The sequence below is a fragment of the Labeo rohita genome, chromosome 5, assembly GCF_022985175.1.
Source record: "Labeo rohita strain BAU-BD-2019 chromosome 5, IGBB_LRoh.1.0, whole genome shotgun sequence".
NCBI lineage: Eukaryota > Metazoa > Chordata > Actinopteri > Cypriniformes > Cyprinidae > Labeo > Labeo rohita.
In genome coordinates, this window is record NC_066873.1 from 32,237,890 (window position 1) to 32,261,722 (window position 23,833).

The 23,833-nt window shown below is 36.8% G+C and overlaps 3 protein-coding genes across 4 annotated transcripts in view; 2 read left to right on the top strand and 1 right to left on the bottom strand.

The window, feature by feature from the left end:
- Positions 1-124: 124 nt before the first annotated feature.
- senp3a (SUMO specific peptidase 3a) lies at positions 125-8,623 on the top strand. Of its 2 annotated transcripts, none has more exons than XR_007827864.1 (11): positions 125-298; positions 2,452-3,172; positions 4,165-4,326; positions 4,412-4,523; positions 4,637-4,784; positions 6,962-7,009; positions 7,165-7,242; positions 7,327-7,464; positions 7,551-7,646; positions 7,746-7,796; positions 7,948-8,022. XR_007827864.1 is itself a non-coding variant. In XM_051111266.1 (11 exons), the coding sequence occupies exons 2-11, from the start codon at positions 2,494-2,496 to the stop codon at positions 8,056-8,058; spliced, it is 1,611 nt and encodes a 536-aa protein (XP_050967223.1). In that variant the 5' UTR covers positions 125-298; positions 2,452-2,493; the 3' UTR covers positions 8,059-8,623. The 2 variants fall into 2 exon arrangements, 1 of the variants encoding a protein (XP_050967223.1); XM_051111266.1 differs by having other exon boundaries at positions 7,551-7,634; positions 7,948-8,623.
- The window catches only part of mpdu1a (mannose-P-dolichol utilization defect 1a), a 34,952-nt gene continuing 19,041 nt past the window's right edge, over positions 7,923-23,833 (bottom strand). Inside the window, exon 9 of the transcript XR_007827865.1 lies at positions 7,923-8,007. The gene's annotated coding sequence lies outside the window, so the exon portion shown is untranslated. The remainder of the gene's footprint in view (positions 8,008-23,833) is intronic.
- eif4a1b (eukaryotic translation initiation factor 4A1B) lies at positions 9,873-19,799 on the top strand. The gene is made up of 11 exons (XM_051111267.1): positions 9,873-9,972; positions 10,690-10,738; positions 11,091-11,223; positions 12,343-12,482; positions 13,284-13,452; positions 15,100-15,209; positions 15,738-15,881; positions 16,043-16,180; positions 17,457-17,546; positions 18,770-18,849; positions 18,947-19,799. Exons 1-11 carry the CDS (start codon positions 9,950-9,952, stop codon positions 19,089-19,091), a joined length of 1,221 nt encoding a protein of 406 aa, XP_050967224.1. The 5' UTR covers positions 9,873-9,949; the 3' UTR covers positions 19,092-19,799.

Here is a 23,833-nt window from a genome sequence, read left to right on the forward strand (position 1 = left end):
GAAAAAATATTCAATAGCTTGTGGAAACACCTAAAATAGCGTTATCGGATCAATACTACCAAATTAATTTTCAGCTGTTTTTTGTTCCTGTTCATCGCGCACACCGATGTGACGTCATAGACACGCGGCGGAAGAAGAGTGTTTTCGCTCTAAAGAAGCGCCAGGTCTCATTGAATGAGCCAAGATTTAAATCAGCCTTTATTTTATCTTTCGTTCTATATCCTCGCAAAACTTAGTTACCCGCTTTTTGCGTTGGGAGACAACGCCTAAGGTTTTGGCTTGAGGTTACGGTTAAACGGTGAGTAATCGGTGGTGCCGACACCCCACATTTTCTGCATCGCGACACCGGAGGCCGAACAGTGTTTATTTGTGATCGCTGCTTGATTTGCCCGCTGGAATGATGCGTTATATGACCAGTGCTTATGGCGCTCTGTTCTAATAGAGACTTGAAACATAAGTTAATTTTAGCCAAATACTAGACTATTGTATTAGCGATGCTACAAAGCTTGCTCCACTAAACACTTTTGGTATAATTCGGAGTAAAAGAGCAGAACAATGCGCGTCGTGCACGAGTTTGTCTCTGCTGCTCCAGCACTGCCGTGGCTTTGCCTTTCTCTGACAACTGAATGGATAAAATACAGCCAAATGCATGTGCTGGTTTTGCTTTGAACGACAAAGGTAAAGTACTTTTTACGTAAACAGTTAAATGAACACCGTGTCCTAACATAGTGATTTTCATGAGTGTAAATCTCAGTCCGGTGATCTTTATGTAAGCGTATTCGTATATTATACCGTACTCATTTCTTTTTCCTAACATTTCTTGGTATTATTTTTGAATAACTTTCAATAACAAAAAACTTTAAATGTATTACACTCATGTCACGCTTTCATGATACATTTTCTGATGATACTTTAACCAGGGACAAAATAGTTACAATTGTACTTTTTGTTATTACTGTTACTTAAGACATGATAAACCGTTAACAAAAAGTACTATTCATCAAATTTCGTTAATACATCAGGAAATATCTTGGTCCTTCTCCATCCACAGAGCAATTGTGACACCAAAATATAAGTATTTATGATTATGATTAGCTAAAAATCTGCCCTCTGACCATGACTACATACATTTTTAATGTTGAATTTAATTAATTTTATTTTTAATTTATTAATAATGATTAATAAACACAAGCTCAATGTGTGACCTTCTGGGTTTACCTTATTTGATGCTTAATTAAATCTAAAATTTCATTTTGGGTGAACTATACAATACATGCTTTACATTTTTTGTATTGTGATATCTTGTGACAGTTATAAGGCCTCATAATTACATAGTTATAAGTTACTTAATAGTTAGAAATGTCATGATTTTTTTCTTTAATCTCCAAGACCATCCTCCAATAGTTGCCCTACAATGAAACATATTTTCAAGGGAGGTCTGACAGAAAATTAGAGCTATTTATTAGTATTATTAAAGTATATTTAATTTATCTATTTTTGAAGTCCACATTAATTCAAAATTGAGCTTATTTGCTGTATTTTTTTTTTTTTTTTTTTTTTTTTGCACCCTCAGATTCCAGATTTTCAAACACTGTATGTCGGCCAAATATTACTCAGCCTATCCTAACAAATCATGCATCAGTGGAAAGCTTGTTAATTCAGATTTCAGATGATGCATAAATCTCAATTTCAAAAAATTGACACCTATGACTGGTTTTGTGGGCCATGGTCACAAATAATCCATGATTGATCCATATCTGTGCTACTTAAAAATGTGCTACTAAAATCAAACCTGTGAGAGTTTCTGCTGAACGCAAAATAAGATATTTTGAAGAATGTTGGTAATCAGACAATTTATGGTAGTTTAGTGGTTGATAATGATAAAGTTTCAGTTTTAATTGAACTATCCCTTTAAAAATGGCTCCTAGGTCAAAGAGAACCTGATTAGTCACACATCTACTAAACACATTGAGTCCAGACCCTTTTCATATAGAAGTCTTGTTTTTAACTAGCTTGGTATTTTCTACAATTTTGTTGTTCTTTGGTTGTTCTTAGTCACTTGGACTGGAAATTTATGGCTCTGGCTTCAGGTCTCATCCGCATCCAGCTGTTTTTAGCTGTACAAAACAGTTTGTTTTGCTGCTTGATATTGCAAATTGGTGTGTCTTACCATATTATTTTAATTTATTATCTTCATTTTGAACACACTGGTTTGTAGTACAAGTAGTTTTACCGTTTACTACACGTTGTTATTCTTCTTGTTGTTATTCCCCTATAGCGGCTAATGAACTGGATGTCTAGCCCATAGGCTTACTTCCGCATTGAAAAATAAAAAGGATATTCTTATCTCAAATGACAACTAGAGTTTTATTCACGTTTCATGTCAGTGAATGTGGTTGCGTTGGTTGGTTCTGTACTCTAACAATTGACATGTTTTCTGTCATACATTAGTGAGGAGGCAGGCTGGCGCAGGTCGTAGGGTGCTCCTGGATCATGAGAGACAGTGGCAGCAGCCTGGCTCAAACACACTGGTCCAATGAGCTGACGCTGACCGCAGGGCAGGAGGGCACTGGGGGTGGTGGTGCCATTGGAGGAGGCCATTTAATGAATCCAGCCATGGCCCAACATGCCCCGAGCCCAGCCCACTTCAAACTTGGGCGCAGAGAAGAGGACGTCAGGATGTGGGGTGCAGACTGTACTGTCCCTGAGGTGAACGACGACGAGGAGGAAAATGTGGAGATGGAGAGTGAAGAGGATCTGGTAGACAAGAAAGCTGAGGGTGGTTTCCAGTGGAATGATAAAGGTGACGATGAGGATTGGGGCTCGCCAGAGCATTCAAAGATAGTGGAAATGGATGTCAGCGTTACAGGTGACTTTACCCACTGCTCAGATCAGACTAGCCCCAGTCCGCTCAAAGAGAGGAAGCTAGCCCGGTTGCGCTATCGGGGCCAGAGGTGTGTGAGCGCTCGGTACCGTTTGGCCCAGCAGTGGAGAACTTGGCGCCAGCGAGCCAAATGGGCAGGAACAATGGGATACAGAAGGATACACAGATGTCACAGACGCCGCCACTTGGGCAGTCGACCTTTCCAGAGACCGCCTGGCAGTTCATTGATAAATGGAAACCAAGAAAGATTTGTGGGGACAACAGAGGAGAGAGGAGTGGATTCATCTGGTGTGTATGAACTCTCTTATTGACATTTATGATATAATTTAGGAAAATAATAAGCTAGTCCTTCCAACTTTTTTAAGAGAGTTGATAAGAGCATGTGATACCTGACTAGTTCCAAATGAATTCTTAAGTTAAAAGTGCACAATGTGAACATTTTTTTAGAGCTTAAACATTTGTCTGTGCATTAAATGTCATTTAAAATATTGCTGTTGGTTCTGGTAATGACCATTTAAAATAATTAAAAAAAAAAATTAAATATACAGAAAAATTATAATAATTAAGCAATAGATTTCTTTCATTATTTTATTTAAATATTTAATACTTTTATTGTCAGTATGGTTCCAGAATGTGTAGCAAAGGTAAGCTACACTAAATGACATTAAAGGGTTAGTTCACCCAGAAATGAAAATTCTGTCATTAATTACTCACCCTCATGTTGTTCCAAACCCATAAGACCTTTGTTCATCTTCGGAACACAAATGAAGATATTTTTGATGAAATCTGAGAGCTTTCTGACCCTCCATAGACAGCAACACAACTGATAAGTTCAAGGCCCAGAAAAGTAGTAAAGACATCATTAAAATAGTTAATCCAGAAGAAATTGTTGAATAAAGTCATTATTTTTGTCTTCTTTGCACACAAAGTATTCTCATAGCTTTATAAAATAACGGTTGAGCCACTGATGGACTATTTTAATGATGTCCTTACTACCTTTCTGAGCCTTGAATGTGTCAGTTGCTTTGCTGTCTGTGCAGGGTCAGAAAGCTCTTGGATTTCATCAAAAATATCTTAATATGTATTCTGAAGATGAATGAAGATCTTACGGGTTTGGAACAACACAAAGGCGAGTAATTAGTGACATAATTTTCATTTTTGGGTGAACTGTCTTTTTAAAATGACAAAATTAAATAATATTGTAATACTGAGGACCTGAAAGAAACTGGCATTCCAACTTGTGAAATTGATTAATTTATCCATCATTAATTGTTTTTTAGGCTCCTGTAGCACAAATGGGGTTCCGAAAGGAAGGGATGGTATCCATGGTGCAACTATGGGGGACAGGGAGGCACAGGCCTCCCCTGCTAATGTCCAGTCTCAACGGGAAAAGTCCTCCCCACAGAATCAGCTTAGCAGCGAACACATCTCTTGTGTACAAGGTATAACACATAATTTTTCCTAAATATGGAACAGGAACATGGGTTATTCTTTGGTTATTCTTCACTCTCTCCTCCTCTTTCTCAGGTATTCTGGATGAGTTTCTCCAGCAGTACGGCAGTCTGATTCCCATCCATGTGGATGAGGTGGTGGAGAAGCTTCAAGAGATTTTCAGCGAGAGCTTTTCAAGTCCTCAAAGGTCAGAGGTGGCTTTTACCAGTCACAAGGCTTATTGAATCTTGATATTTGAAATGCAAGACTTGAATGTGAAGTCTTAATTTGTAATCCTTTTAAACTTGTGCCTGTTTACAGGAAGTTAATGGTGCAACATTTAATGCAGTCCTACCAGCGCATGTCCGGAAGTGCGGTGATGCGGGGGTTCCGTGTAAATTACAAACGTCACGTCCTCACTATGGATGATCTGAGCACGCTCTATGGTCAGAACTGGCTCAATGATCAGGTGGGCCTTTTGGTTAATAATAATATTCAGTTTTAATTATGAATGAACATTATTATTAATATTGGGTTGCATTTACTAATCATATGTACACATTAGGGCTGTTCAATATGGGTAAAAATTAAAAACCGATTAAAACCCATTTTTCTTTTCTTTTTTTATTTTATTTTTTTATTTATTTTTTTTTTTTTTACGATTTTTAACTAGTCAACTTGAAAATGTAACTACAACATGATTCATGTAACAACTTCTTTATTAAATCCTCTATTTAAAGAAAATTCTATTCCAAGTGCACCACACATGAAGTTGTCAACATAAACAAATCGCAGGAAACAAAATACTAGGAAAAAGGCATTAAAAAAATCTCAGAAGTCAAGGTAATTCAAATTCAAAGTGACTTAAGGTATAACACCAGTAGACTATTATTAACTATAAATGTTCTGTAAAAACAATGTACAGCGGCTTTCAGCCTGTCATCAAGATGCAAACATGAAATATCAGACATACAGTCGTAGTTCTTCACAGGTTTTTGTATTTGATTGCGCTGATTTCCATAGTTTTTTTCTGTGTAAACATGGACGCGTTTGACTGTTGCACTCATGTCTCTTGCAGCGTCTAATGCATGAAACGTTGTTCTAAAAACGCAACGCTCAAGTTAAAAGAAGTTCACTCCCATCTTCTTGCATGTTTTTCCTGTTCCACTGTCCGCGTCACATCTTTGTTGACACAAAGCGCATTGTGTATAAACTGTGCCTAGCAATAGGAGCGCGTCACACGTGAGCGGTTAATCTCATGCAGTTGGATTGTTCTTTTCTCTTTACTGTTATCATTGGCATATTGTGTACACATGGATTGTTTTTCTATATTTAAAATTTTGAGCCAACTCCAATTGTGACTCTACAATAAGGCTTTCTTATTTTATCACATCACAGTGCATCCAATATAGCAGGGGTTTTCAAACCTGTCCTGAAAGCCCCCTTGTCCTGCACATTTTGCATGTCTCCCTCATCTAACACACCTGATTCAAATCATCAGCTCATCAGCAAGACCTGATTTGGGTGTGTCTAATAAGGGAGACATACAAAATGTGCAGGGCAGGGGGGACTCCAGGACAGGTTTGAAAACCACTGCTATACAGACACATGCTATCGTTCAAAAATTTGTAAAATCTTTTGAAAGTCTTGTCATGATATATACTTGAAAGTATATTCATAAAGGTTGCAATTATTTGATCAAAAATACAGTAAAATCTGTAATATTGTGAAATATTTTTACAATTTAAAATACTTGTTTTCTATTTGAATACATTGTTAAAAGGGAATTTATTTCTGTGAAGGCAAAATTGAATCTTAAGCAGCCATTACTCCAGTTTTCAGTGTCACATGATCCTTTAGAAATTATTCTAATTTGCTTAGGATTATCAATGTTGAAAATGGTTGTGCTGCTTAATAGTTTTGTGTAAACAGTGCTACTTTTTATGATTCACTGAGAACATTTGAAATGGAAGTCTTTTGCAACATTATAAATATTTTTACTGTCACTTTTGATCAATTTAATGTATCCTTATTGAATAGAATTATTAATTTCTTACTGACACAAAACATTTGCATGGTAGCTATGCACTGACTAATGAGAGGTCCAAAACACACTAAGGGTGTTTTTCACACTTGTCATGTTTGGTTCCAATAAAACGAACTCTGGTGCGATTGCTCTGGTAGTGCGGTTAATTTGAGTAAGCGTGAATGTTGCCATCCGAACACACCCTAAGTGTTTTAACTGGTTTTGAGAATGGTGCACCTGATTTTAAGAATGCATGACATTGTGTAAAATTAGCATATTTCAGATTTACATATTAGATATATTACATGCATAATAACTAAATATGTCCATACCCACCTATTTTGAAACCTTTTTGGCACATTAATGACCACATGTTGTTATTAGTAATTGAAACCCAATATTATTATTCTTCATGTCTCTTTCACTGTAGATCAAGTTTAAAATTGTAGCTCTTACAGTACTTTCACTATTTTGGCACTGTCTTGTACATCAGTTTGTCAGTTGCATAGAGAAAATATCCACAGTTATGACTCTTTTATTTGCTGAATGGGGGGCCCTTGTTCTGGGGTTGTGCTGAGTTAGCTCTCTCTCTTACATCTGTAACTCACTGCTTCACCCAGGTCATGAACATGTATGGGGATTTGGTCATGGATGCTGCTCCTGAAAAGGTAGGCAAAACATGCGCGCGCACACATTTACTCATACAAGCACAAGGGAATTTGCTCATGACATGAACTTGTGTGTCCAACAGTTAAATGACTATTAAAAACAGTTTGTGAATTTGTTCTCTCAGTCTCACGATGTCTTGTTTTTTAACTTACAGGTCCACTTTTTCAACAGCTTCTTTTATGACAAACTTCGGACGAAAGGTTACGACGGGGTCAAACGGTGGACAAAAAATGTCAGTACTTGGGATAAGGAAGGATTTTGTCTGTCTTTCACATCTCTTGTATTAATACTTGCACATTTTAAACCTCCTTATTAGGTTGACATTTTCCAGAAGAAGTTCTTACTGATCCCTATTCATCTGGAAGTGCACTGGTCATTAGTGTGCGTGAATGTTGCTCAGCGTAGCATCATGTATTTCGATTCACAGAGGACCCTCAACCGTCGTTGCCCCAAAGTAGGTGTTGTTTATTCTAATGCTGTGTGCTATTTGAATGGCTACGCTCTTTGTACCGATTCTTAGCATGTGTTTTTGTTTTACAGCACATTGCCAAATACCTGCAAGCAGAGGCAATCAAGAGAGAACAGAAGGAGTTTTATACAGGGTGGAAAGGCTATTTCAAAATGGTAGGGTGAAAGGTGAATTTGATGTGTGTTAGTGAAAGTATGAGAGAAAAGAGAGTGGAAAAGCCATTTTGTGTATGTGATGCTGATTCTTCTGTCTTTGGAATGTTCTAGAATGTGGCAAGGCAGAACAATGACAGTGATTGTGGAGCTTTTGTCCTTCAGGTTAGCATTTTTTCCCCTTTAGTCAGTTCGTTTTTTTGTATTTTGTATTATCTGTGTCAATTTAACACTTGATTTTGTGTATAGCACTGGTGCTGTAAGTATAAAATAATCTTTTACTCACATGTTCACTCTTCTTATCGTTGTCCTCCAGTACTGTAAGTGCCTGGCCCTGGAACAGCCTTTCAGCTTCGGACAGCAGGATATGCCCAAGCTACGGAGACAAATGTACAAAGAACTGTGTCACTGTAAACTGTCTCTGTGAGACCGCGAAAGAGACCGTGACATCTTACACTTCAAAATAAGCTCCAAGTCCAGACAGCATTTAGGCGGGAAACGTGCAAACGTTTTTAACCCTCTTTTTGTTCACTGACTTTGTATTTTGACTTGGTGAATGCCATACTCTGTTCGGCCCAGTTGTTTGTTTGCTCAGATCAAAATGCAAGAGCAGTTGTTTTCTAGAAACGGGAGAGGGAGTTGACCTCAACAAACTGTTCATTAGGTGCCGCCATTTTGTTGGCAATTCTGTTTTTTATTTTTCATGTTCTTGATGTCAGTAACTTGTATGCTAAAGGTAATACCATCGACTGGTGAGGGAGGAGACTTGCAGACATTTTAAAAATGTAATGCGATCATATACTGAGAGTCAATACGGACCACAACACTATATGAGCATTTTTGTTTGTTCAATATTGTTTGTCTGTTGTTATGTACCTGTGCGATTTAAGATGCAAATTATGGAGATGGAAAAAAAGAGCAGCTGTAAATTAAACCGTTTTATATCTTTTGAGATGCATACGTTGTTGTAAGATGTACTAATAAAAATTGAAGAAAATATCTCGGCCTCATTAATTTGTGCATTAGTCATAATGTTAGACTCATAATTTTACTGTTCTTGTGTAGTAGTTCATAATGTGGTGACTTCGAAATGGTTATAAATACAGCAGCTAGCTATAAAAATACTGTTAGTTTGGTGGACCGGCTAGGTTAACTACATTTCTTTTTGGATCAGCTTATTCTAAAACAGGGAAGAAAAGGAAAAAAAAAAAAACGAACAAACACATACACTAGTTTTAATGTTTTTTTTTTTGTTTTTGTTTAAGTCTTCTGCTCAGCAAGCCTGCATTTATTTGATCCAAAATACAGCAAAAGCATTAATATTGTGACATATTTTTACTATTTAAAATAACTGCTTTCTATTTTAATATATTTTGGAATGTCATTTATTCCTGTGATCAAAGCTACATTTTCAGCATCATTACTCTTCAGTATCACATGATCCTTTAGAAATCATTTTAATATGCTTATTTGCTATTCAAGAAACATTTTTACTTTTTTACTATTATTAAAAGCTTTTGTAACATTGTACACAATATACCATTTAAAAACTTGGGGTCAGTATAATTTTAGGGGGAAAGAAATTCAGCAAATGAGAATATTAGAATGATTTCTGAAGGATCATATGACGAGTTCTGATGCTAAAAATTCAGCTTTGAAATCACAGGAATAAATTATTATTATTATGATTATTTTAAATAGAACAATTATTTTAAATAGTACAAATATTTCACATTTTATGTACTTAAGATCAAATAAATGCAGGCTTGGTGAGCTGAAGAGACTTAAAAATAAAAATAAAAAACATTAAAAATCTTATTGTTCAAAAACTTTTGCCTGGTTTTCCGTTACAGTATACGAGTCCCCACAGCAGTAACCATAGCTATTAATACATATTAAGATAGTTATTATGAAATCTAGCTTACAAAATAAATGTGTCAACAGTAAAGCCAAGTATTTTTATGTAAGAACAAACTTCACATTCACCGTGCTGAACGCACAGTGGCCATACCTGGAAATTTATGGACGCTAGAACTACGCCACGTTAAGTCCAAGCGAATGATATTTTGAGGTCTAGCTTTAGTCCAATTGCATTTGAGCTAGGGCAGGACTAACGTGACAGGGACCGCCCATCTCCACCCTATTCAATACCAAAATACGGCTACCATTTGTTGAGTGACGTCTGAACTATCCAATGAGAATATGTGAGGGGCGGGACATATTCTGACTGATGGTCGAATGCAGCAATCACAATTTTAGTAAAAAACCCGTGTTAAACTATATAAAACATTTTCGCGGTGTGCTCGCCCTTTGTGATAATGTCGGCAGATTATGAAGGGAGGTAGGGCAGACGGAATATAACGATCTAAATGTGTTTATTTATGAATTACAGACCGTATGCCTACATGTTGTCAGTCGATAGAGACATTCCGCTGCTAGATGCTGTTGAAACTAGCTTGTGGTTGGTGATCTTGAATGTCGTAAATGAGTTGTAAAAACCCACCGGCGTTAGCATATGAGCTGTTAGCAGCCCGGCCTGCTTGAGGATATTGACGTTGACGTTGAACGATCTTTCCTGTTCAATCTTTCCTTTTTCCAAAACGATCTTTTAGATCGCAAATTATGTGTTTTAATGTTAATTTAATGCATTCAGTTGACTCGATTTAGACTGCTCGACACATAACCCATTAATGGCCCAGAGTAAAGCCTGTCATTCATCCATTCATTCATTTGCACACAGTTCTGCTAAATATATCTGTAATTATAAAATTGTATATTGAAACACATTTACAGTTACTGATTTATTGTCATATCGCCTTAAAATGGTAGATGGAATCTGTAAAAATGTCGTTTTCTTATTTGACATACACTCAGAATATATGACATTTTTATAGAATGGTAGAGCATAATGTCTATATATAAATAAACACACAAAGAATATTAGAGTATAATGTTGTTATAATGCTGCTACTGCACTATAGTTTCCACTGATAGATCAATACGATAACTGTCTGTCATGAATAACTGTATGGTGCTAATGTGACATTTCTTTTTGCAGACCTAGAGACAATGGCCCCGAGGGCATGGAGCCAGATGGAGTCATTGAAGTGAGTTCATAACCTTTTTTTCACGATTCATAACCATTTTTCAGTTTTATATATACGTACAGACCATAAATATTTCCCCGCATGTTTCTCTTGGCACAGCAGTGGGAAGCGGGTTGGCGCTGAATGTGCCGTCAGTTGTTTTGACTGTCTTGTCCTCACTGTGGGGGTCAGCAATTCCCCCCCCTTTTTTTTTTTTTTGAACAACTGCCAACCTGTTATCCTTTATGCATTATGCATTGAGTGACAAATAGCAAATCCTTTCTTTTCAGAGTGAAATGGAGTAAAGATGTGCTTGTCTGTGGTCTTCTGTATCTTAATAATCATCTAATTATTGTTTTCCCTGTAACTGCAGAGTAACTGGCATGAGATCGTGGACAGCTTTGATGACATGAACCTGCGTGAGACTCTTCTCAGGGGAATCTATGCTTATGGTTTTGAGAAGCCCTCTGCCATCCAACAAAGGGCTATCCTCCCTTGTATCAAGGGTAAGATGCCTTTAAATTTCATTAATATATATATATAAGTGTGTTTATCTGAAATTGTAATTATATTGTAATTAAAACCATCTACTGCAGCAGCACATGTTATCAGATGCTCCTTTATATTTTTCACCAGTGAATGAGTTTTAGCGCACATAATATGCCAAATGGTCATCATTGGGTGTTTGTTCATTTGTAATTATGTAATTTAGGGGTTTCTTGAGTAATGTAGTGGTATAACCGTTAAAGGTGTCGTGTCTAGGACAACTAACAAGTATTGCACACTGGACACATCACATTCAGCTGAAGATGGCAGTCTAAAACAGTTAATCTATTCACCAAACAAGCAAAAGTTCACTTCAAAAATTAACAAAGTGGCACTGATGAGTTTGAAGTTCAGTGTTTGGAAAGAAATGAAAGAGAAAGTGTGTATTATAGCTTTCTATATGAAGCATATAGTATTCATTCAAGCTACTGAAAAACAATGATTGGCAGTTACGTCATAGTTTGGTTGGTCACCTGGATACGTGACCATATTGGTGATACTTGGATGATACTTGGATGTCGTTCTGCTGTCTAAACCATGGAAAAAAATGTGTGGAAGCTGCTAAATCATATAGAGAAGGACTTAGTAAGCAGGAAAAGGGCACAATATTTCGACAAACTAAAGTTAATAGGTGGTAAAGATACATATGAGCAGTATTAAGATATAAGCCTAATATTTCACCTACCCGATTTGAAATAAGAACAAACATGAATGTTGTCAAGATTCTTGCCTTTGAAATCCTGGTTCAGTTTGGACAGCCACAAATGCCTGTTTTTATACTGACTAGTATACTGTTTAGATACTAACCATTTTTAGCAGCAGTAATCAGCAAAATATTCCAGTTTTGTTCAGTTCAGTGGTATTGTTTACATTTAGTGCCGCCAATATGGCCGATTTATGACGCGTTGTGAAAACACTCTATAGCCAATCTTCCAGACTAGGGTGGAGTTATGTACATAATCAATGATTTAGGACAAATATAATGTAATTTAATAGAAAACTATGTTATAGGTGTGGCCAGGATTTTAAACCTCGTAGCTAGAGCTCATTTTCTGACCTGTTGTTTTTCTCCACCCTAGGATATGATGTCATTGCACAGGCCCAGTCGGGCACGGGCAAGACTGCCACCTTTGCCATCTCCATCCTGCAGCAGATTGACATAGAGCTAAAAGGTTCTCAGGCCCTGGTTCTGGCACCTACCCGTGAATTGGCTCAGCAGGTTAGTGCCGTTTCTGTGCTCGCTGCTGTTGGTTCACTTATTGCAGATCCAGTGTCGGCGGTGCAGCTAAATTATACTGTTGAGTTCTCGTGATGACTTGGTTTCCAGAAACTGACACAGTAATTTTAAGGCCAGATCCTTTTTTTGTCATTTGCATGTTTTAATCTGGATCTTGAACTGAACCCTTGCTATTTGTTAAGATGATAATTTGGTTAGTGTTAGGGAATGTTACAAGAACGTGTTACATTATTGCGTTACTCTTTTTAAAAAAAGTATGTTATCTTGTTACATTGTTACTTTTTATGGAAAGTATTAGACATTAGAATGCATTAGACACTTTTGTGTTGTTTTCTGTTGCAACATATGTGGGTAGACTTGGGTAGCCATCTTTAAATATTTTAGAATGGCTGTTATGTAGCATTGCGTCATCACAAAGTATTTGGAAGCAGCACAGAGCTGCTTCAGAGCCACATTAACTCAGCAGTGTAAAAACACTGTTAAATTAAGCAGATTTTTGCCTGTAGTGTGCACTATATAGGGCTGTATGGTTCCGTTTTGGATACAGGAGGAATTTCAGTTGTTTTTGTGAATAAATGCATTATTATAATGATGGAAATGCTTACTTATTTGGAAATGTAAAGCTAGTAGGTAGTGCTGTGTAAAATTAAAATAAAAACAGCCAAATCAGAAGCTGATATGATAAGTAGCACTTATATTTAATAGGCTGTGGACAGAGGCACACTTTCTTCCTTTAGTTTTGATCTAAGTTACTTTACAGTTGATTTTTTTTTGTCCATACAGATCCAAAAAGTGATTCTGGCTCTTGGAGACTATATGGGTGCGACATGCCATGCCTGTATCGGTGGGACTAATGTGCGCAATGAGGTCCAAAAGCTGCAGGCAGAGGCACCGCATATTGTAGTGGGAACCCCAGGTCGCGTCTACGACATGCTTAATCGAAAGTTCCTCTGTAAGTACTCAGTACTGTGACAAATAGTACTTAAACGTCTTAAGAATAAGTTCATCCTTAACGGCTTTTTTTTCTAACTTAAGAACATTTAGAAACAGTAACATCAAGAACATTTTCTTATCTTTTTTTCTTTAAACATAAGAAAGTCACAATAATCTCCAACTTGACTTAAATCCTCAAAACTAGGATGTTTAATGAATTGTGTTGTTTGAAATACAAAATCAGTAATGTAATTCTTAATATCTTTATTCCTAGTACCTAGTGTTGTTTTTGTTTTTGTTTTTTTTGTAATGTGAACAATGATCTGTTATGACTATGTATGACGTGACGTTTGCTGAATTTGAAATTCAGTAACTACTAAGCAATGAAAATATGAAAGTATGAAAATGACTCAAATAGGAGTCTAAAAATCACTCAAGTAAGGATCTCATGAAAATGACCCAAATAGGGGTTTCATTTTTAATTACATCGTGTCATTTTATAATTATAACTAGTGCTGTGCAACGATTAATCAAGATTTATTGCATCCAAAATAAAAGTTTTTGTTTACATAATACACAGTGCCCTCCACAAATATTGGCACCCTTGGTAAATATGAGCAAAGGCAGCTGTGGAAATAAATCTGCATTGTTTATCCTTTTGATCTTTCATTAAAAAAATTCACAAAATTCTAACCTTTCATTGAAGTAAAACAATGGACATTGGGGGGAAATCTCATTTCTCATTTTTCTCTAGTTCACGTTGGTCAAAATTATTGGCACCCCTAGAAATTCTTATGAGTGCAATATCTCTGAAATATATTTCCATTCATATTTACATTTTTAACACACCAGTGTGATGCTAGGAGCATGAAACTGTCCAGCTATAACTTCCTGTTGCACAGGGTTATAAATATGAGGAACACAAAGGCCAAATTGTTGCCGTCATAGATTCTATTAAATACTAAGAGATTTAAAAAAAAAAAAAAATCGAAACCTGACTGCCACGGTTAGAAATCTTATTAGGGCTGTGTTTAGATATTTCATCAGGACAATGATCCAAAACAAACACAAAAATGTGTCACTGAGGACAAAATGAAGCTTCTGCCATGGCCGTCCCAGTTCCCTGACCTAAACCTTTAGAAAATGAGTGGGGTGAACAAAAGAGGAGAAGCACCAACATGGAACTGGGAATCTGAAGGATCTGGAGAGATTCTATATGAAGGAATGGTCTCTGATTTCTTGTTGGGTTTTCTCCAAACTAATCAGGGATTATAAGAAAAAATTCAGAGCTGTTATCTTGGGAAGAGGACTTTGCAATAATTTGGTGCCAATAATTGTGGCCAATGTGAACTAGAGAAAAACATTTATTTCATAATAAGATTTTCCCCCCACTTTTTACTTCAATAAAAAAAATACGGACTGTATGTGTGTGTGTATTTATATATACATAATAAATATACACACATTCATTAACAAAAACTTTTATTTTGGATTCGATTAATCATTGCACAGCACTAATTACAACTGTTGTTTTCTTCCTGGAAAACTTAAAGTATTGGAATTTTTGAGGAATTGCTGTTTCCTAAAGATTTTCATGAATCCAGAACCTTTTTTTAGTGCATTTTGTTTTATGTCATTCATCTTTTTGTGTTCATTGCTCTTCCAGCTTCTAAGTACATTAAAATGTTTGTGCTGGATGAAGCGGATGAGATGCTGAGTCGTGGGTTCAAGGACCAGATCTACGAGATCTTCCAGAAACTCAGTACTAGCATACAGGTTAGGATGTGAAATGGACCGTGTTTTCTGTATGTGCTGTTACCAGGCTGAATATTTCCATGCCTAATTGCATTAGGTGTTGGTACAAAGGGCAACTTTTTGAGCAATGTTGCCAGGAAACTTTGGGCAGTGTTGCTGTCAGCGGGCAACCAGGTGAGACAGGGCCCACGACCGATCTAAATTATCCAAATAGAAATTTGTTACCCATTCTCAATGGAAAAGTGCCCAAACAACATTGCTGAAAAAAAGTTTCCCTGTGTATCATCAGCCTTAGTGTATATGACAATATGCTTTTGCTAAAGCATAATTCATTTGCTGCAACAAGTTGAGAACAAACACAAATGGCATTGAAATCTGTCATTTTATTGTTTCTTTGTTCAGTCAACTCTATGCAATTACAACAAGTAATTACAACAAGTAACTATCTTTTTAGGAGACCCGGCTTTGTTTAAGAGGTCAAATGTGCATATGTGTTTGTTTCTAAATATGAATAGGCCTCAGGATGTTGTTGTGCCATCTGCCCTCTAGGTGGTGCTGCTATCAGCCACCATGCCTGCTGAGGTGCTGGATGTCACTACCAAGTTTATGCGAGAACCTGTGCGTATCTTGGTGAAGAAAGAGGAGCTCACCCTTGAGGGTATTCGCCAGTTCTACATCAACGTAGAAAAAGAGGTACAGTCCAAAACGTCGATAGCAGCCATACATGAACACACCAGAATTTATCAGGGCTTTCAAAAGGATGTTGAGAGCTTATATGCATTGATTTTGACTAGTGGCTGTTAATAGGTCATTGTGTTTCACACCCTCCTTTGGTTTGTATGTGTTTTTGGCAGGAATGGAAACTGGACACTCTCTGTGATCTCTACGAGACTCTGACCATCACTCAGGCGGTGATCTTCATTAACACACGCCGGAAAGTAGACTGGCTCACAGAGAAGATGCATGCCAGGGACTTCACTGTCTCAGCTCTGGTAAATACTGAAAGTGCCACACCACAACTAGAACTGGAACCAGCATCACTCTGTGTGTGTGTGTGTGTGTGTATGTATGTATGTATGTTGTAGCAATAGCCAAAAATTCAAAATGATCGATATTTTTTTTCTTTTATGCCAAAAATCATTAGGATATTAAGTAAACATCCTGTTCCATGAAGATATTTTGTAAATGTCCTACCGGAAATATATGAAAACTTAATTTTTTACTGGTTATATGCATTGTTAAGAACTTCATTTGGATGTTTTTTTTTTTTTGGCACCCTCAGACTCCAGATTTTCAAATAGTTGTATCTCAGCCAAATACTGTCCTATCCTAACAAACCATACATCAATGGAAATCTTATTTATTCAGTGTATAAATCTCTATTAAAGCAATCAAAATAATTTCAGCTCTCCCTTTTAAGAAAAAAAATTATGTTCACAGAACATAACTGGATTGTGCATTTAATATAAACATTGCTCACTGGCATAGGCACTAATATAGTTATCGTTATAGTTATTTTCTTGATGTGATAGTCATGGGAAATTACACCCAAAAATTCCTATGTGACTAACTTTCTTATGTGAAGACAAATAAAAAACAAGATTGTTGGTAGCTAAACTGTTTTGGTTTCCACTGACTTCAATTGTGTGAACCAAAAAAAAAAAAACACTGGGAACAATTGGAACCGAAACTGTTTGGTTATCAAAACATATTTTGTCTTCCACAGAAGAAAGTGTGTTCAGTAGAAGAAAGAAATGCATAACAGGTTTGGAATGACATGAGGGTGAATTAATGATGAAATTTCTTCCCTTAAACAGAGCTGTCACTACCTAGATGTAAGTGTGTAGCTCTCAGTAAGCAGTTGAGCACAACGTAGGGCTGTGCAAAAAATCAGATACGATTATCATGTGCGTCTCGTCAGTAATGCCGGTTCTGTGATTAGCCGTAAATGTCCATCATGTGCTGTCAGATGGAGCGGCATTTACTACACAGAGCCGTAGTTCACTGACAAGCTACGCAATATCGAGTTCATTATCGGCAATACATAATCAGATTTTGAACACAATAATGCATAGCTTGTCATTCAACTACGGCTCTGTGTAGTAAATGCCGCTCCATCTGACAGCACGTGATGGAGATTTACGACTACTTTATTTTGACTAATTGACTAAATGATTTTCTGTCTTTGGAAGCATAATGAATACTTTGACTGTAAATGTGAATAATGCATATGTGTTGTAATCAGGCACTGTGTGTTGTATTTGTCAGCATGGAGACATGGACCAGAAGGACCGTGACCTGATTATGAGAGAGTTTCGCTCTGGTTCTAGCCGTGTCCTTATTACCACAGATCTGCTGGTGAGCAAATACATCGGTGCATGTTTCTTGCTTCATTTGTTCTCCCAATGGAATGAATTCCATTAAAATTGGGTTCATATAGCAGATGAAGTTGCCAGACTTCCCTGACTCCGTAGCACCCTCTAGTGCTTTGGGGTAATTAATAGTATCTGGTATAAAAATTGTGTGCATCCTGCTATGGATGGCTCATTCTGTCCTTAGCTTTGTCAAACTGCACACAACAAAAAAAATATTTGTTAAAGGAGAAGTCCACTTCCAGAACAATTTACAAATGATTTACTCGCCCCTTGTCATCCATGATGTTCATGTCTTTCTTTCTTCAGTCGTAAAGAAATTGTTTTTTGAGGAAAACATTTCAGCATTCCCCATATAATGGACTGATATGGTGCCCCGATTTTGAACTTCCAAAATGCAGTTTAAATGCGGCTTCAAACAATCCCAAATGCGGTTGTAAACGATCCTAGCCGAGGAAGAAGGGTCTTATCTAGCAAAACGATCTGTTATTTAAATACAAAAAAATAAAATTTAAATACTTTTTATTCTCAAACGCTCATCTTGCCTTGCAGTCCTTGAACTCTGTGTATTCTGGCTCGAGACAGTTAGGGTATGTTGAAAAACTCTGACCGTATTTTCTCCGTCAGCTTCAAAAATAATTTCAAAATCATCCTACATCACTGCAGAAGTTCCAATCATGTCTTTGCAAAGTGAACATGCAGAAAAGATCAAACACCCTCAACAAAAAAGGTAAAACAGTGATATAGGATGATTTTAAAGTTGAGGGAGAACATGAAATGCGAGTTTTTCAACATACCCTAACTGACATGAACCGGAACAAAAGAGTCCAGGCAGAGTAAGACAAGACGAGCGTTTGGCATTAAAAAGTATATAAATTGTATTATTTTTATTAAAATAACCGATCGTTACGCTAGATAAGACCCTTCTTCCTCGGCTGGGATCATTTGAAGCCGCATTTAAACTGCATTTTGGAAGTTCAAACTCGGGGCACCATATCAGTCCATCATATGGAGAAAAATGCTGAAATTTTTTGTTTAAAAAACATAATTTCTTTACGACTGAAGAAAGAAAGACATGAACATCGTGGATGACAAGGGGGTGAGTAAATTATTTGTAAGTTGTTCTGGAAGTGGAGTTCTCCTTTTAAATATATATATTGAAATTGAAAAACGGAAATAAAAAAGAAAATGTCTTTATCTCATTCACAGGCAAGAGGTATTGATGTCCAGCAGGTGTCTTTGGTGATCAACTATGATTTGCCAACTAACCGCGAGAATTACATTCATAGGTTTGTGTTTGGTACATTATTCCAACTTGAGTTTGACTTAAGCTAATGAATTATTTCCAGCGACATTTTAAGCTTTGTTTTTCTGTTATACTCTCAGGATTGGTAGAGGAGGTCGTTTTGGCAGGAAAGGTGTAGCCATCAACATGGTGACAGAAGATGACAAGCGTACTCTGCGGGACATCGAGACCTTCTACAACACTACCGTAGAAGAGATGCCCATGAATGTGGCTGATTTGATCTAGAGATTTATTTGATCTGATCTAGAGACACCCCCTTCTCCCCATCTTCACAATCTCTCTCTTTATTTTCCAGTTTAAGCACTTCTGAATGGAGCAGGAAACATGCAACTCCCTGCTCATCCACAATTGCAAGTTAGTCATTTCATCTTCCCCAAAACTGATCAAATTTTATAACTCTCAGATGCTGAATGTACATCACTTTATCTCCATCACCGTTCATAATAAACATTGTGAAATATGGGCTTAGCCATCTTCTCTTATTGAGAAGAGTAGCATGTTCTGAGTAGTCATCCTGGGCTCATTTTTTTAGCTGGGAATTATCAGATTTTTGGATGGGTAATTGGACTTCAGCTTCTGTGCATTGATGTGCATTGATGTTTCTTTAAAGCACACCTCATGCTGCTGATGTACTTGGGCCATGTGGTAAAAGTGTGCTAGCTTTTAAAACGATATGACAAGCATTGGATTTGATTCGTTTTTTCAGATCCAACTACTCGGACTGTAAAATCCAAGTAGTTACTGTAGCTGCTGTGCTGTTTGCTGTAAAACTGTGCCAGAGCTATTTAATCACCCTGGAATTGAATATGATATAAGATGTCTGCGTATTGTGGGCTTCCTGAATTTAGATATTTGGAAGTTCTTACGCAGATAAATTTTGACTGAAGGCGGTAGAAAATTGTGATGGAGAAGAAATCTTTTTTTTTTTTTTTTACATTTAAGTTATTTTGTAAGTGCATTTTGGTTTTTGGAGGAGGGGGAAATTTCAATAAAGCTACAGCCTAACTCGTCAAAATGCTTCCTTTTTCTTTTTATGAAACCGTCTGCAAGTTTGGTTGTGTATGCATCCAAATTGTATAATAGCCAAGGTACACATTTCTAGTAATTATGCAGTTAATTCTCATATTTTCAAAAAGTTTTGAAATATTTGTCCTCTCCCCAAATTTGTCACTTCTGAAATAAATTAGTAATCTATTTAGAAGGGTTATACTGACCTATTAAGATTTTGCTTAAATCTACATTTTAAATATATATTTTTGGTATTTTATTAAAACTTTTTCAGAGGTAAATCAAAAACAATTACAGTATTTAACAATTTAACAGTATTTCAAGTGTAATTTATGAGATTTGTTGTATTTTGAATCTAATTTTTCTTTGTAAAATGCAAAAAGTTGATCATACTGATTTCAAAGTTAAGGATTTCATTAGGTTTAATATACAGGTTTAATATAACATCACATTACAAAGCTTTAACTTGCATACTAAAATTTAAACTAAAAGTTTATTTCCCACAAATGAGGATTATTTGTTCCCTTTTGACACTACCGAAACAATGAGGACATGTTTTGGTCGTGACTGTTTCGGCAGTGACAATTTAATGGAATAACACTCAAAAAGTCAAGGATGTTACTACTGAAACTCCACTAAATGTTCAGTAGTGACAATTTTAGAATGTTCAAAAGATGCTAATCATACATGGCTAGCTAACACAGTTTCAGTAAAATAAAAACCTAATTTTTATGAATAACTTAAAAAAGTTGCTTTAATTAATAAAAAAGATAAGTTACTTTTTTTTTAGACTTTTGAAATTTACAAAATATCATTTTCATAAAATAAATATTTTTATGAACTTAATTTTTTTTAATTAATAAGAAAGATACTTAATACTAAATTCAATATCATTTTCATAAATTAAAATTTGGGGGTTGGGGTTCGGGACAGCCACTTCCCAATTGAAATTACCCAATAAATTATGAATTTATATATGTTAAGCTTACTAATATTTGAAATATTATTGTGGGTTTCAATAGATACTAGAAGGATCTTAATAAACATCTAATATTTGAATGCTTTTTAAATGTGTTTTTTTGGTTGTGGGACAGCAGTTTGCACTAATTCTGTAGAATGGCCCATGACTTTACATTACATTGGAATCTGTACAAATTAAACCTTAGTATGTGTCTTATTTTAACCAACCCCTGATATTTTATCAAAGGTAAAACAGAATAACATATGTGACCTTGGACCACAAAATCAGTCATAAGTGTCAATTTCTCAAAATTGAGATTTATACATCATCTGAAAGCTGAATAAATAAGCTTTCTGTTGATGTATGGTTTGTTAGGACAGGACAATATTTGGCCTTTAAAGCTGTCCAAATGAAGTTCATAGCAATGCATATTACTAATCAAAAATTAAGTTTTGATATATTTACAAAATATCTTCATGGAACATGATCTTTACTTAATATCCTAATGATTTTTGGCATAAATTTTGACCCATCCGATATATTTTTGGCTATCGCTACAAATATACTCGTGCAACATAAGACTGGTTTTGTGGTCCAGGGTCACATATTATTCACTTATAATTGCTCTTATATTTTACTGAACAAATAGGTGTACAAAAAGTCATTTGTTGGACAAAGATACTGTAATGCCATTGTTCAACACTGGAGGGAGGCTCCACACAGCTGATCTGAAATTTTAGTATGCATGAACAAACAAGTTGCAGTGGATAGAAACACCAGAGCTTAAGAAGCATCTGGTTCTTAAGTATAAGGACCATTCTGAAACGATCTGAAATGCAGAGGTCCTCACCGCAAACACTGAATTTGTTATAAACTTCTACAACCATTTGGTCAATGTCAAAACAAAGGAAAGTGTTTTGCGTTGCCTTTTACTAGACAAGTAATCAACATGTGGTTTATGCATATGCATGAAGGCATATGTGAAATGTTTGTTGCAAATATAAAAATAAAAATAGCTTCTGGCACACTGGAAGTGGAAGAGATAATTAGGAAATGGACTGCTTTCCAAACCAGCGTCTTCATCACCTTCATCCCCATCGCTATTCCGTGGCACCTCACCATCCCCAACGGCCGCGTTGCAGTTTCTCGCACAGCGTAGGTGGCCTCGCTGCCTCCCCACCCCCCTTCCGTGGCCATAGTGTTTGTGGGGCATGGTGATTTTGCAAGTGGGAGGCTCGTAAAGGCCTGGCTGGACTACCGGGCAGCGTGATGGATGGAGGGAAGGCCGCAGACTGCATTTACATGAGAACAGAAGCCGGAGAGAGGCTGAATAGAGGGGCTTTCAATCTGCTTGTCATTGAAAAAGCTTAAGAACTTTCTCCAGCGACTAACCAACCCCCCTGCTCCTCTGCTCTCTCTCCCTCTTACTTTCTTCTTTCTTCTCGGCCCCTCTTTTTTCCCCCCTTGCTGTCTCTCTTGCTTTTCTTCCACCACCGTCCTCCTCCCCTCCCTCTGTCCATCGCTCTTTCTTTTCTCTCGAAGCCCCCCCCTCCTTCCCTACTTCATTTTTTCCTCACTCTTTTATCTCCGACCATCCAATCTGTCATTCTGGATCTCTGCGTCTCTCGCATGTATGATGTTTGGCTTCTTTCAGGCTTTCTCTGGACTCTCCGGCTCTCTCGCGAGGCCCCCACTTAAATTTTGATTTGATTGTCGACACAACACCAGGAGACATCAATGTGTTTCCTCTCTTTATTCTCCTGCTCTTGCTTATAATGAGACTGATCCCATACATGAGAATGACTCACGGACAATAGCTCCGGCACACTCCATATTCAGCCTCCACATAAAGTAAGGTTAATTGTATAATAAGTGTGTGACAATGACCTGCGACAATGGCTCGAGTCAATATTGACGCCGTACAGTGGGATTTTGCAGCGTCAGGCCGTGAGCCAGGACAAAACGCCAGCTCACGTGTCAAGCGTGAGATTCCTGTTCTCGTTTGAGGTAATACCACTTGTTGCTCTTCTACAGAATTTCGGTGAGGTAAAATGGGCCATAGGTTTCAGTCACAAAACCAGGGTCACAAAAAAGTGTCACAAAACCAGAGATAACATAAGCCAATATGAGATTCTGGTTTTACGACCTTTTGTCTAAAGACGGAAACAATATATGGCTGCTGCTGATTAAAATCAACATGTTTTACACCTTACAAATGATCATATTCTATCAGTAATCTCAAAGTTGTTTCTACTTATATTTTATGATCAGGCTCGATTACACATGAACTCTTAAAAGTAAAAGTTCCAAAAGGAGGTTTTTGCATCAATGTCAAGAATCATTTTGGTTCCTCAAAAAACTTACCATAAACCATAAAGAACAATTTGTCTAATGAAAAGTCTCCTTGGATGTTAAAGGTTCTTCATGGAAACATCAATGCCAGTGAAGAACCTTTATTTTTAAAGGAGAAATTCACTTCAAATTAAGAGTTCCTGATAATTTACTCAACCCTTTGTCATCCAAGATGTTCATGTCTTTCTTTCTTCATTCGCAAAGAAATTACGTTTTTCGAAGAAAACATTCCAGGATTTTTCTTCATATAGTGGACTTCAATGGTGGGCTTGAAGGGCCGAAATACTGTTTCATTGCAGCTTCAAAGGGCTCTACACGATCCCAGCCGAGGAATAAAGGTCTTATCTAGTGAAACGGTCGATCATTTTCTTAATAAAATAAACATTTATATACTTTTTAACCACAAATGCTCATCTTGCACTAGCTCTGCAATACGCATCTTCATGCATTGCGTAATCACGTTGGAAAAGTCTCGCTTGGTTAGTTCTTCACCTGTGTACTTTGGTTCCATTTCGTTTTTTTCAAAATTGTCCAACATCATTGTTTGACCTTTTATTTGTAATTGACTTTCTTTGCACATTCGCTTTGTAAAAACTGGGTCGGTATTTCTGCCTACGTCACGCGTGAGGTCGAACTAGTGCAACAT

Coding starts and splice junctions, on each gene's coding strand:
- eif4a1b (XM_051111267.1), top strand. CDS start 9,950: ATGTCGGCAGATTATGAAGGGAG. Junction 11,224..12,342: donor TATCCTCCCTTGTATCAAGG/GTAAGATGCCTT, acceptor TCTCCACCCTAG/GATATGATGTCATTGCACAG. Junction 12,483..13,283: donor CCCGTGAATTGGCTCAGCAG/GTTAGTGCCGTT, acceptor TTGTCCATACAG/ATCCAAAAAGTGATTCTGGC.
- senp3a (XM_051111266.1), top strand. CDS start 2,494: ATGAGAGACAGTGGCAGCAGCCTGGCTCAAACACACTGGTCCAATGAG. Junction 3,173..4,164: donor GAGAGGAGTGGATTCATCTG/GTGTGTATGAAC, acceptor ATTGTTTTTTAG/GCTCCTGTAGCACAAATGGG. Junction 7,010..7,164: donor TGGATGCTGCTCCTGAAAAG/GTAGGCAAAACA, acceptor TTTAACTTACAG/GTCCACTTTTTCAACAGCTT.